The sequence below is a fragment of the Bos indicus x Bos taurus genome, chromosome 22 (assembly GCF_003369695.1).
Source record: "Bos indicus x Bos taurus breed Angus x Brahman F1 hybrid chromosome 22, Bos_hybrid_MaternalHap_v2.0, whole genome shotgun sequence".
Lineage (NCBI taxonomy): Eukaryota > Metazoa > Chordata > Mammalia > Artiodactyla > Bovidae > Bos > Bos indicus x Bos taurus.
Window position 1 is genome coordinate 52,931,474 of NC_040097.1, and position 12,458 is coordinate 52,943,931.

At 35.1% G+C, this 12,458-nt stretch overlaps 1 protein-coding gene across 39 annotated transcripts in view; it reads left to right on the top strand.

Annotated features, from left to right (window-relative positions):
• The window catches only part of CLASP2 (cytoplasmic linker associated protein 2), a 174,887-nt gene that overhangs the window by 50,034 nt on the left and 112,395 nt on the right, over positions 1 to 12,458 (top strand). For 33 of the 39 annotated variants that reach the window (XM_027523035.1, XM_027523017.1, XM_027523024.1 and 30 more), the window contains one exon: positions 6,028 to 6,174. In XM_027523035.1, the coding sequence (XP_027378836.1) occupies positions 6,028 to 6,174 (147 nt within the window). Of the gene's footprint in view, positions 1 to 5,429; positions 5,636 to 6,027; positions 6,175 to 12,458 lie in introns of those variants that run through there. The other 6 variants (XM_027523049.1, XM_027523053.1, XM_027523054.1 and 3 more) reach the window with 3 other exon arrangements.

Genomic DNA, 12,458 nt, shown 5'->3' on the forward strand with positions numbered 1-12,458 from the left:
CCTTTGTTGACACAAGAGACAACTCTATACATGAACATCATGAGATGGTCAGTACCGAAATCAGATTGATTATATTCTTTGCCACTGAAGATGGAGAAGCTGTATACAGTAAACAAAAACAAGACGTGAAGCTAACTGTGGCTTAGATCATGAACTCCTTATTGCCAAATTCAGACTTAAATTGAAGAAGGTAGGGAAAACCACTAGACCATTCAGGTATGACCTAAATCAAATCCCTTATGATTATACAGTGGAAGTGAGAAATAGATTCAAGGGATTACATCTGATAGACAGAGTGCCTGAAAAAGTATGGGCGGAGGTTCCTGACATCCTACAGGAGGCAGTAATCAAAACCATCCCAAAGAAGAAGGAATACAAAAGGGCAAAAGAGTTTTCTGAGGAGGCCTTAAAAATAACTGTGAAAAGAAGAGAATTGAAAGGCAAAGAAGAAAAGAAATTATATACCCATTTGAATGCAGAGTTCCGTAGAATAGCAAGGAGAGATAAGAAAGACTTCGTCAGTGATCAATGCAAAGATATAGAGGAAAACAATAGAATAGGAAAGACTAGAGATCTCTTCAAGATAATTAGATACCAAGGGAATATTTCATGCAAAGTGGGCACAATAATCCAAGTCTAGGCCCCAACCAGTAATGCTGAAGAAGCTGAAGTTGAACGGATAGAAATGGTATAGACCTAACAGAAGCAGAAGATACTAAGATGAGGTGCAAGAATACACAGAAGAACTGTACAAGAAAAATCTTCATGACCCAGATAACCACGATGTGTGATCACTCACCTAGAGCCAGACATCCTGGAATGCAAAGTCAAGTGGGCCTTAGGAAGCATCACTACAAACAAAGCTAGTGGAAGTGATGGAATTCCAGCTGAGCTATTTCAAAACCTAAAAGATGATGCTGCGAAAGTGCTGCACTCAATATGCCAGCAAATTTGGAAAACTCAGCAGTGGCCACAGGACTGGAAAAGGTCAGTTTTCATTCCAATCCCAAAGAAAGGCAATGCCAAAGAATGTTCAAACTACTGCACAATTGCACTCATCTCACACGCTAGTAAAGTAATGCTCAAAATCCTCCAAGCCAGGCTTCAACAGTGCTTGAACCATGAACTTCCATATGTTCAAGCTGGATTTAGAAAAGGCAGAGGAACCAGAGATCAAATTGGCAACATCCATTGGATCATCAAAAAAGCAAGAGTTCCAGAAAAACATCTACTTTATTGACTACACCAAAGCTTTTGACTGTGTGGATCACAACAAGCTGTGGAAAATTCTTCAAGAGATGGAAATACCAGACCACCTTACCTGCCTCCTGAGAAATCTGTATGCAGGTCAAGAAGCAATAGCTAGGACTGGACATGGAACAACAGACTGGTTCCAAATTGGGAAAGGAGTACATCAAGGCTGTATATTGTCACCCTGCTTATTTAACTTATATGCAGAGTACATCATGAGAAACACGGGGCTGGATGAAGCATAAGCTGGAATCAAGATTAACGGGAGAAATAATCAACAACCTCAGATATGCAGATGACACCACCCTTACAGCAGAAAGTGCAGAAGAACTAAAGAGCCTCTTGATGAAAGTGAAAGAGGAGAGGAAAAAATTGGCTTAAAGCTCAAGATTCAGAAAACTAAGATCATGGCATCTAGTCCCATCACTTCATGGGAAATAGATGGAGAAACAGTGGAAACAGTGAGAGGCTTGATCTTGTGGGCTCCAAAATCACTGCAGATGGTGACTATAGCCATGAAATTAAAAGACGCTTACTCCTTGGAAGGAAAGTTATGACCAACCTAGACAGCGTGTTGGAAAGCAGAGACATTAACTTTGCCAACAAAGGTCTGTCTAGTCAAGGCTATGGTTTTTCCCGTAGTCATGTATGGATGTGAGAGTTGGCCTGTAAAGAAAGCTGAGCGCTGAAGAACTGATGCTTTTGAACTGTGGTGTTGGAGAATACTCTTGACAGTCCCTTGGACTGCAAGGAGATCCAACCAGTCCATCCTAAAGAAAATCAGTTGGGTGTTCATTTGAAGGACTGATGTTGAAGCTGAAACTCCAATACTTTGGTCACTTGATATGAAGAACTGGCTCATTTGAAAAGACCCTGATGCTGGGAAAGATTGACAGAGGGAGGAGAAGGGGATGACAGAGCAGAAGACGGTTGGATGGCATCACTGACTCAAAGGACATGAGTTTGAGTCTTTTTTGTACAGTTCTTCTGTGTATTTGTGCCACTTCTTCTTAATATCTTCTGCATCTGTCAGGTCCATACCGTTTCTGTCCTTTATTGAGCCCATCTTTGCATGAAATGTTCCCTTGTTATCTCTGATTTTCTTGAAGAGAAATGTATATGAGTGCATAAAACTGTAGACTTCTGATTTTTTACCCCTATTGGGTTGGGCTCCTTCATCATTATTAAAAAGTCTCTAGTAATGCTCATTCAAATTGCTTTGTTTGAAATTATTATATCTACACGAACCTTTTGGTTCAAGTTTATAATGGTCTGTTTCTTCCTTCTACTTTTAACTTTTTTGTGACCCTTATATGTAAAATATCTCTCTCATTTAAGCAACCTGTTTTTAAATACAGGTTCAGTCTTGGTCTTGTACTTGGACTATTTAGTTCATTTACTTTTAAAGTAGTTACTGGGTCTGGAAACGGAGCCCCGCCCTGTCGTGGTCACGTGAGCCGCTTGCGCGTCACCAGACGCTCTTGACAGCCTGCTGTGGGCGCCGAGTCAGCTGATCTTAAGAGTTGTGCTGCGTGCCGGCCGGTCCGGAAAATTTTTTAAAAAATAAAAAAATAAAGTAGTTACTGATATATTTGATTTTATTTTTCCTTTTTCTTTTAGTTCTATTTTTATCCTCTGTCTTTTGTTGTTTGCTAGTTTTTTTCAATTAATCAGTTCTTTCTTGTTGTTTTATTTTTTCTTTGATTTCTTTTTTTATGTCTGTGTTTACTCTTATTTCAGTGGTTACCCTCAAGCAGGGGTAGGGATACTGTTGCTTGCAGGCTAAATCCAGTCATCCTCCTGTTTTTATACATAAAATTTATTGAAACACAGCCACACTCATTTGCTTACATATTGTTATCATGCTTTAACACTACAGTGGCATAATTGAATAGTTGCACAGAGAGACTACATATATGTAAGGTTTGCAAAGGTTATAATATTTCCTATATGGCCGTTTAGAAAAAGTTTGCCTGTTTCTATCAAGTTCTTAAACTTGATCTTGTATCAGAATCTCCAGGAGAGTTTGTTAATCCAGAGTTTCTGATTCATTAGATTTGAGTTGGGGCCTCATCATTTGCATTTCTAACAAATTGCCAGATGATGGTCAGCTGCTGGCCTGAGACAACATTTTGAGTACCACTGCCTTAGAAGTTACAATCTTTGTAACCTCTCGCAAAGTTGCATCTTTGGCTTGCTGCTGCTGCTGCTAAGTCACTTCAGTCGTGTCCGACTCTGTGTGACCCCATAGACGGCAGCCCACCAGGCTCCCCCATCCCTGAGAGTCTCCAGGCAAGAACACTGGAGTGGGTTGCCATTTCCTTCTCCAGTGCATGAAAGTGAAAAGTGAAAGTGAAGTCGCTCAGTCGTGTCCGACTCTAGTGACCCCATGGACTGCAGCCTACCAGGCTCCTCCGTCCATGGGATTTTCCAGGCAAGAGTACTGGAGTGGGGTGCCATTGCCTTCTCCAATCTTTGGCTTACTGCAACCTAAAATAAATCACTGTGTTTACTACTTTCACGTTAATACTGAAAGCTTTAGAACCCTTTAATTTTGCTCACCTCTTAGCACTATTTTATATCAGTCTTAGGCAACAACTCAAATGTCTATCAACAGTAGAATGGATATTAATAACTCGTGGCACATTTCATGCACTAAAAAACTTGAAGCAATGAAAATTTGTCTTCCAAACATTTTATTGAGTGAAAAGAAACTAGGTACTAGAGTACCTATTATTCAATTCCTTTTGTATAAAAGTTCAAAAATGGGCAAAACTGACTAGACTAGTTAGCTTTGATAGACAATAACGACTTTAGGGCAATTCAGTGAGGGTGCTTAGAGAATATTGATAATGATCTACTAGTCTGGAGACTGGTTACACTAGCATATTCATTTTGTGAAAATTAATTGAGCTGCGTGCTTTAATTTATATACTTTTCTCTGCCTTGCTTTGATAAAAAGGGAAAAATTAATTTCCTAATAGTTTTAGAATGTTAAGAGTTAATTATTTTTAAGTGGTAGAAGTATTTACTCATTTCAATTCTTGTGTGTGTGTAGGAACAGAGAGCACTGTTTCCATGGGAACTTCTGGCTGCTCAGTGTTTTAGTACCTCTCACTCTGTAGATTTGTGTGTATACCCTGTCCTTCTTAGCTGCAGTTTTTAAAAATAGGGTGGTGGTCCCCCCCCTCAAAAAAAAGAAGATTTATTTGAGATTATATTAATGTTTTTTAACAGAGCAGTCTCCATAGATTTAATGGATCCAGACCGGCTGCCAGTAGCATATTGCTAAAATATGTATATATTTTTTAACTAAAAGATACATTTTTCCTACAAGTTGTACTGTTTAAGAAAAACACTTGCTGAAGTGTAAGGTGGTTTGTATTAGGGTATCTATTTGATTCTTTTTTTCCTAGTAAATAAAACAGTCTTAACACTTGTCTGGTATTTTTTTTAATACATTGAGTAGTTGGACTTGCAGTGGTTTGTAGGGATGATTCTGTTTTACCTGATTTGGGTGTTTGCGTAGGTAGGCGATGCAGACTGAAAGGAAGAGGTTCTGGCATATTGATCTGAAGCCTCTGGTAAAGCTGCTTCTCTGCCTCACCCATCTTGTTTGTCGTGGTTGGTTTGTGCAGGGTCCTAGAGAAAACCATCTTCTCAGACGAGTAAAATGCATGCGTCTTGTGATTTGGAGGATGGGTTGGGGGTGGGAGGGTTCATTTTATACGAGGAGGTTATACTAGTGTAGTTATTCATAAATAGTCCAAAAGGAGCTTTGTAGAATATTTTTGAATCTTTGATGAGAACACATTGTTCAGTTTGGTTTCTGTGGCCTAAAAAAACAGCAAATTGTAAGATTACAGAGTTAATTATGCACAGTAACGAGCGCTGTGATACTCCGTGTTTTACTGATGCAATAAGAAGCACTCCAGCAGAACAAACATTGCAGAAAAGGTTATTTTTTTCTTTGTATAAATTTTCATGTGAATTAAAGAGAAGGAAACATATTTAGGTTTATAAACCTTTAATTTTGAACACGCTTGAAATTTTTGTTATAGACTTAAGGATTGCAGCTCCATGGAGAATTTTTTTAAATACATGGAGAATTTTTACCTTTCATCTGGCAGTAGCTGCCATAAGATGATGTCACCTTGTAGCTGATTGGCTGTTACAGCACCTAGGGCAGGGAAGAGAAAGAAAAATGCCGGCACAAACCTCAGTGGTGGTTCTGTGGTTGTTGCTGTCTGTTTTTGATAGAATCTTTGATTAGTATCAAATCTATTGTATTTGGCCATGTGAACTATCCAGAGCATCCTAGGGTGAGGGAAATTAAGAGCTTTCAGAGGAATGAGGCGACTGATTTGCAAACGGATCTGTGATTGTAAGTTGCAGAATCTGGGTATAAGAAATAAGGCAGGGTGTGCTGGAAGATGCACTATGGGAGGAGCTGGCAGAAAATGCTTGTATGAGTAGCAGAGAAATGAAAAATGCTTCTTACTACTCAGCGTTAATGTGTTTGGTTTTATGTTTTGATATGTTTTGATTTAATATAGCTAGGTAAGAACTAAGATAATATTGTAAACTGATTTTAAATTACACTGGGTTATTTTATATAGTGTTAGTATATAAATGCTTATTCAGAGGAGCTTTATTTTGTATTATCTATCTTAGAAAGTAGTGACTTTATACATACCTTTTTTGATTTTTGAGTTTTATGGAAAATTGAGCAAAGCTTGGTTCTCTTAAAATACATTTTTCTGACACTTTGTGCAGATAAAAGCTTTGATGATGAAGAATCAGTGGATGGAAATAGGCCATCATCAGCTGCTTCGGCCTTCAAGGTTCCTGCACCTAAAACATCCGGAAATCCTGTCAACAGTGCAAGGAAGCCTGGTTCAGCAGGTGGCCCTAAGGTTGGAGGTAACGTAAATCCATTTCAAATCTGATGTGCTTGCCTCATGCCCTTGATATGGCCACACATACTTAGAACTACAGAGGAATATGTTTATTCATGACTGCAGCAGGATTGCAGAGCCAGAGAATCTGTTGCAGCACTCAGAAGAATGTGGTGCCTTTCCGAAAACATTTAAAATATCGTATATTGATATTTCCTGTCAGAACATATGTGAATTTGTGTTTTCTTGAGATTATTTATTTTTCAGATGCCATAAAAAGAGATTTAAGGGCGTGTTAGGGGTTTGGGTCTTTTTGTTTTCAAGGAGAAAGGTTTTTCAGAATTTGGCTATTTTCAGGTGCTTTAGTTGTTAAGGAAGTACTGATTCATATAACGTTCATATACATTTATCTAGGGCAGAAGTCTAAAATACTCTAACATTGGAGAAATGGTTAAAGATCCTGGGTATTGAATAATTTGTCACAATAGGAAATGGGTGGTGGTCAAGTAAAATTAGCTCAAAAATGTTTTTTGGATTAAATAATAATAAATAGGAAAAACCAGGTTTTATGGCAGTTATACAATACATAGTATATTCTTTGATCATAATAAACTTTTTAGCATATTTTTTATCTTTGAATTTTTTATGAGTATTTTTTTCATCCACTAATTAGAAAGCTGTATTTTTAAGGTGCTAGTTTTGCCAGGTTTTTACAGTAAAATGAATTCTATAAGAAAAACGATAAATATTTAATGCTAAAAAGACAGTAGTTTCTTTCTCTTTTTTTAATTAATTAATTTATGTGTTATAATTTAGAAAAATAGATTTTTCCTTGTTTATGATAGCTAGTGGGAAAATCATAGTCTTCAGGATTTTGTTTTTCCTCTTTTTGTCTACAGTTCTTTTATTAAAAACAAAAAGGAAAGAAAAATAAACTGTGTTTTGACCAGGTTCTATAAGTTGTGTTTTCTTGATCTTTCTATACAACCAAATGTTATTTTCTACGTCATAGGATATTCTAAACATAGTAAAACTATTATAAATATTTCATCTTTTAAATATCCTTAATATTAGCAAGAAAGATGGTATGGTATGGTATATACATGTATATTTGCATGCATATAAATAATTTCTCCATATTTTGAGTAATTTATACTTTAGTATTTAATCATTTTCTTTTTGTTTTGCAATTTTAGGAGTATATTCTCATTCTGTAGTTGTTATATCCTATTACATGATGTCTAGTATGGATTCTTATCTCTGGTATAAAGTTAATGACATTCTCGGTGGCTTACTTTTGTAACAAATGGCTACCTTCACTAATTACACGGGGAATATGTTTTCTTTATTTTGACTTATAAGTTTCCAATCTGTGATATTATGATAATTATTTTATGAAATTGTCTTGACTTAAAATGGATTAATCTTTAAAATGCATTGTGAACATATTTACCATTTTTGTGACTCTGAGCCAGTGGTTTATAATTAGCTGTGATTTTCATGTTTTCTTTTCTTTGATGAAAGTTGAGATTGTAGTTTACCTACTAAAAGTCACTTAATTCTGATGTTAATCAAATTTATAAAATCAGATTTCTTTTTAAAGAAGCAGAGACTTTCTTAACACCATACTCCCTTCTCTGATTTGTAATCCTACCAGATAGAGGAGTGTAGGTAGCTTTCAGGATTGTCATCATTAATCACTCATACAGAGGATGCTGTCTGTTTTGGTGGTAGCCCTTTTGATAAAAACAAGGATATACCTTCGTTTTTCCTTCATTCCTCTCTTCCTCCTCCTCATTATTTTGGCAATAGCATATTCATTCTGCGGTTTTTTGCTTGTTTGTTTCTTTTGTTTGCCATAGCTCATTTAGGTTCCCTGCCCATTTTTCTATCTAAGAAAAAAACTCTTAGCCAGAAGATACTGATATTGCTTCAGAAATTAATGCTATTCTTGGCTGTCAGTCCTTCTTTGAAAATATGACTTTCAACTTTTTTGTTCTTGGCAGAGGCTTACTGATTTTTAAATGAGTTGCAGATAGTTTTCTTAAGAGTTGTAGAATCTTTGAGTTAGAAGGGACTTTGGGAGTCATATAGTTAAATTTACTATTTAGGTATAGCAGTCCCTTTCACAGTATTCCTGATACGTGGTTGATTATTCAGCATATATTCAGGGATTAAATTTGGAACAAAAACCATCTGCAGTACCACTACACAAGACAAAATCAACTGTACTTTGTTCTAGTTATTTTTATAGTTACTTTTCCCATTATTTTTACACATACAGATATTTTCTTAGGAGGGCAGGATTGGCATCCTTCATTACATAGTTTTGTATACGTTTTTTCTTTATATTAATACTTAACCCTGACCATTTTCTCATTGTCTTAAATTACTAATTTAAAACTACTCATGGCTAAATAATATCTAGGCTTGCTTTCATGTTTTCTGCTGTCATATGCCATCAGTCTCATGTATATATTTCAGCACATCTCCTGCCATTTCTTGGAATAAATTTTGAAACTACTGAATCAAAAGGTGCATTGATTGCTTATGCTCTTTCAGTTTGGCATAGTATCCTTCATAAAAGTTAGAAGCCATTTCAAATCTGGATAATTTAAATTCTTGTTTTATATTGCTTAAAAATCTGCTCCTTGTAACTTACGCAGAGAAGGTGGATTATTTGTTAACACTATACTTTCAAATACTTGAGGGTTGTCCTGCCTCTGTTATAACTATTGCATTTTCCTGACTGTACATATTATTTCTCATAACTTTATATGGAATAATGGTGATTCAGTCCAAGCATTTTGTTTTCTACTCCGTGGTATTTAATAAATAGGCATGATTAGTTCCTAATTGAAAGGGTACAGTAGGTAGAGGTATATAATAGTGGTAAAAGCCAATCACAGTTCACTGTGTTTAACAAATTTCTTTTCAGGTAAGATTCCCAAAATAAAAATAAAGTGAGCTTCTTTAGAACCCTGACTGAATCTGCTTTGAAGTTTTGGAGTTTAATTTACTTCTACCAGAGATATATGTCGAGATTAAAGAGGTTTATGCTATTTTTAGCAAAATATCCTATCCAGTTAATTAAAGTCAGTAGGACCTGTGTTTAATCTTTAGTGTTAGTTTTGTTTTGTTCTTTGGCTTTATGTGCCAACATGTTCTCATACTTGGTTCTCTAAACCAAGGAGAATTTTTTAAAAAGATTATGGGTTGCTCCATATCAATATACCATTGCTATGAAAATCCATATTATGTGGATATCAAAAGTATCTTTATGCTTTGAAAATCAGAATAAAGATAAATTGAATTCCCTTTAATAGTCCATTCTTCTGAATAACATTTGTGATTTCATAGTAGGAATTTAGATAAACACATTTTCCCTTCTTTTGGCTTAATGGCTTCAATACAGTTGGTGAATGTACTTGATTATTTCAGATATTTACATTTTTATAGTATTTCAGTCAATAATTTTTTTCAAAAAAAACCTAGGGGCTGTTTTTATGTATGTTTTCATTTAAACCTTGAATTTAATAAAACTCAAGTTTTATTAAAACTCTGATTTAGCTACTTTATTATCTCAGTTTTACTGATAAGCAAACTATAATTTGGTAAATTTAAGCAACTTGAACTGGTCATGCTTTTAATAAGTAGGTGAAGCACAAAAAGCATTTTGTTATATTGCCACCAGTACTAAACTCACTAAACTTTAGATCCCAAAGTTCTGAGATTAAAATCTATAGGAATCATCACTATTTTCAACATCCACAAATCAGTCATTTTAAGCCTCAACTAGTGTGATTCCCAACAAAGTAGAATATTTGGAAATAAGCAAACTAGTAATTTTTCATTATAAATGGAAATGCTTTTTTTAGTGTTTTCCTCTTTACAATTGCCTTTTTAAAGCTTATCTTCTGAGTTATAATGTCCCTATTCCTGTACCAATTATTTTGGCTGCTATTCCTTTTTAAAAATAAAAATTGAGTTAGATGATGATATAATTGTTCTTATTTATAATTCATACCAGAATTTGAGGTTAGTGATTTTGTTTATAATTCATACCAGATTTTGAGGCTAGTGATTTGTCACCTGTCTTGCTTGTCTTACCTGTTTTATTATTTATGTCCAAATATCTATTTTCCACAGATTATGCTAATCATTCCCATTTATTCCTGTCATGCAAACAGCAAAGTTGTTTTCCCTTTTAAACAAAATCAAGATTATGAAAATTGGTATATAATTAATAAAACAAATCTCATAGAATTTGTTTAATCTTGAAATCTGAATTTTTAATTTGTAAACCTTAGTTTCTTGTTTTTGAAATTATATAAAACCAAGTAACTTTCCTGTTTGTGTATTTTGTTTTGCTTGCTTTCTTCTTCTTTTCTTCCCCCTAATGACTAGGAATGAGACTACCCAGAAGATTTTAACCCTAAAGTTATCTTAAAAGGTGGTACAACCCCAGTTCAGATGAAGAGACTCATAAGTAAATGATATATCCAAGACCAGGTAGTTACTAGCAGAGACAAGACAAGAGCCGAGTGTTTGGCCCACTGTCAAGGGCTTTTTGGATCATCTCTGGATCATCTCCTCCCTCATACTACATGAGATACATATTTCTTATTTTTATCCTATGTAGCAAAACACTATTACATTTGGAATTTAGGGATTGGTTCTGTCTTAAATTACTGTGAATCCCCTCTCATTTATTCATAAGAAGCCCTGGTGCTATCTCTCTTAACTTTGGTTTTAAGATAAATATGATTTGAATAATTAACTGGTAAGTAGTTAAATATAAATCGGTAAGCTGCCTAATTAGCTGGTATGTCTAAAAATATATGTGTTTTGCTCCAGTTATTTTCTTTTACCTCAGTTTCGTCTTAACCTGTTGTGCAAAACTTGAAACAAATTTCATTGTGCAAAGTTTATTTTATGAAGCTTTCAGAATATTTAAGAGAAGGGAGGAAGTAGTATAAACAACCAGACTATTTTGATTGAAATTAGTAGGCATATTGAAAACCCACTCTCTTCAGAGATAAGTTATTGTTCTTGTCTGCATCTTTGCGTAGAGCCTGCTATGTGTAGGGCTTCACATTAGCCACTGAGCAGACCATCAGAATGCTCAAGGGAAAAGCAAGTGGAAAAGAAATGACAATATCTGTCCATGCTCATTGTCCCACCAACTAGTGTTAGTGCTTGTTAGGGTTTTGGCCTTTCCATGCTTCATTTGCCTATACTTCTTGACTTGAGATTTAAGTGTTAGAAAACTATAGTGTCATATATAGGTAGGCAAATTGACTTCAAAGTTTGTCTCGGAAAAAAGTAAAATGTCACTAACATAGGTCACACATGGGAGGGACTTTTTCCATTAGTTAGACTTGTTATACTTGGTCCATATAAAGTAGAAATTTTTAATATTGATAGGTTATAATTCCAAGCTTATATTTATCACATTATATTATTGAATTGATAAACATTATTTCTATGATGACCATGTTGTACATTTAATTTTTTAATTAAAATTTTAAATTTCTTTTTTTAGAATTAATTTTTACTGGAGTATGGTTGCTTTACAATGTTGTATTGGTTTCTACTTACAGCAGAGTGACTCAGCCATATGTATATGTGTATCTCCTCTCTTTTGGGTTTTCTTCCCATTTAGGTCACCACAGAATATTGAGTAATTCCCTGTGCTCTACAGTAGGTTCTTAGTAATTATCTATTTTATACACAGACATTTTCCCTTTTTAGAATCAGTTTTTGTGTTTCTTAGTAATGCAATGCATAGCTTGATTTTTTTTTTTTTTTTTTTTTTTTTACGTAAAAGGCATGTTGTTGTTGTTTGGTTGCCAGGTCATGTCCGACTCTTTGCCACCCCCTGGAAGGTAGCCTGCTAGGCTCTTCTGTCTATGGAGTTTCCCAGGCAAGAGTACTGGAGTAGGTTGCATTTCCTTCTCTAGGGGACCTTCCCGACCCAGGGATTGAACCTGCATCTCCTGCATTAAAGGCAGATTCTTTATTGCTGAGCCACCTGGGATGCCCATGAAAGATATACTGACTGTTAACAAGTCTAACATTAGAAAAATGTTTAGAAAAAAAGTTCATAATATCTTGTCTCTAATCTCTTTGCCCTAAGTAGCCAGTATTATCTATGATATTCGTTCCATATCTTATTCCATGTTTATTTGTGTAGGTATTCAGATTAGATTTTGCTCACATTAAATGTGCTCATAAACACTTTGCAACTTGCTTCCCCCACCCCAAAACATATTTTTGTTTTTTTAACATCAAGAATGGGAGCTATCA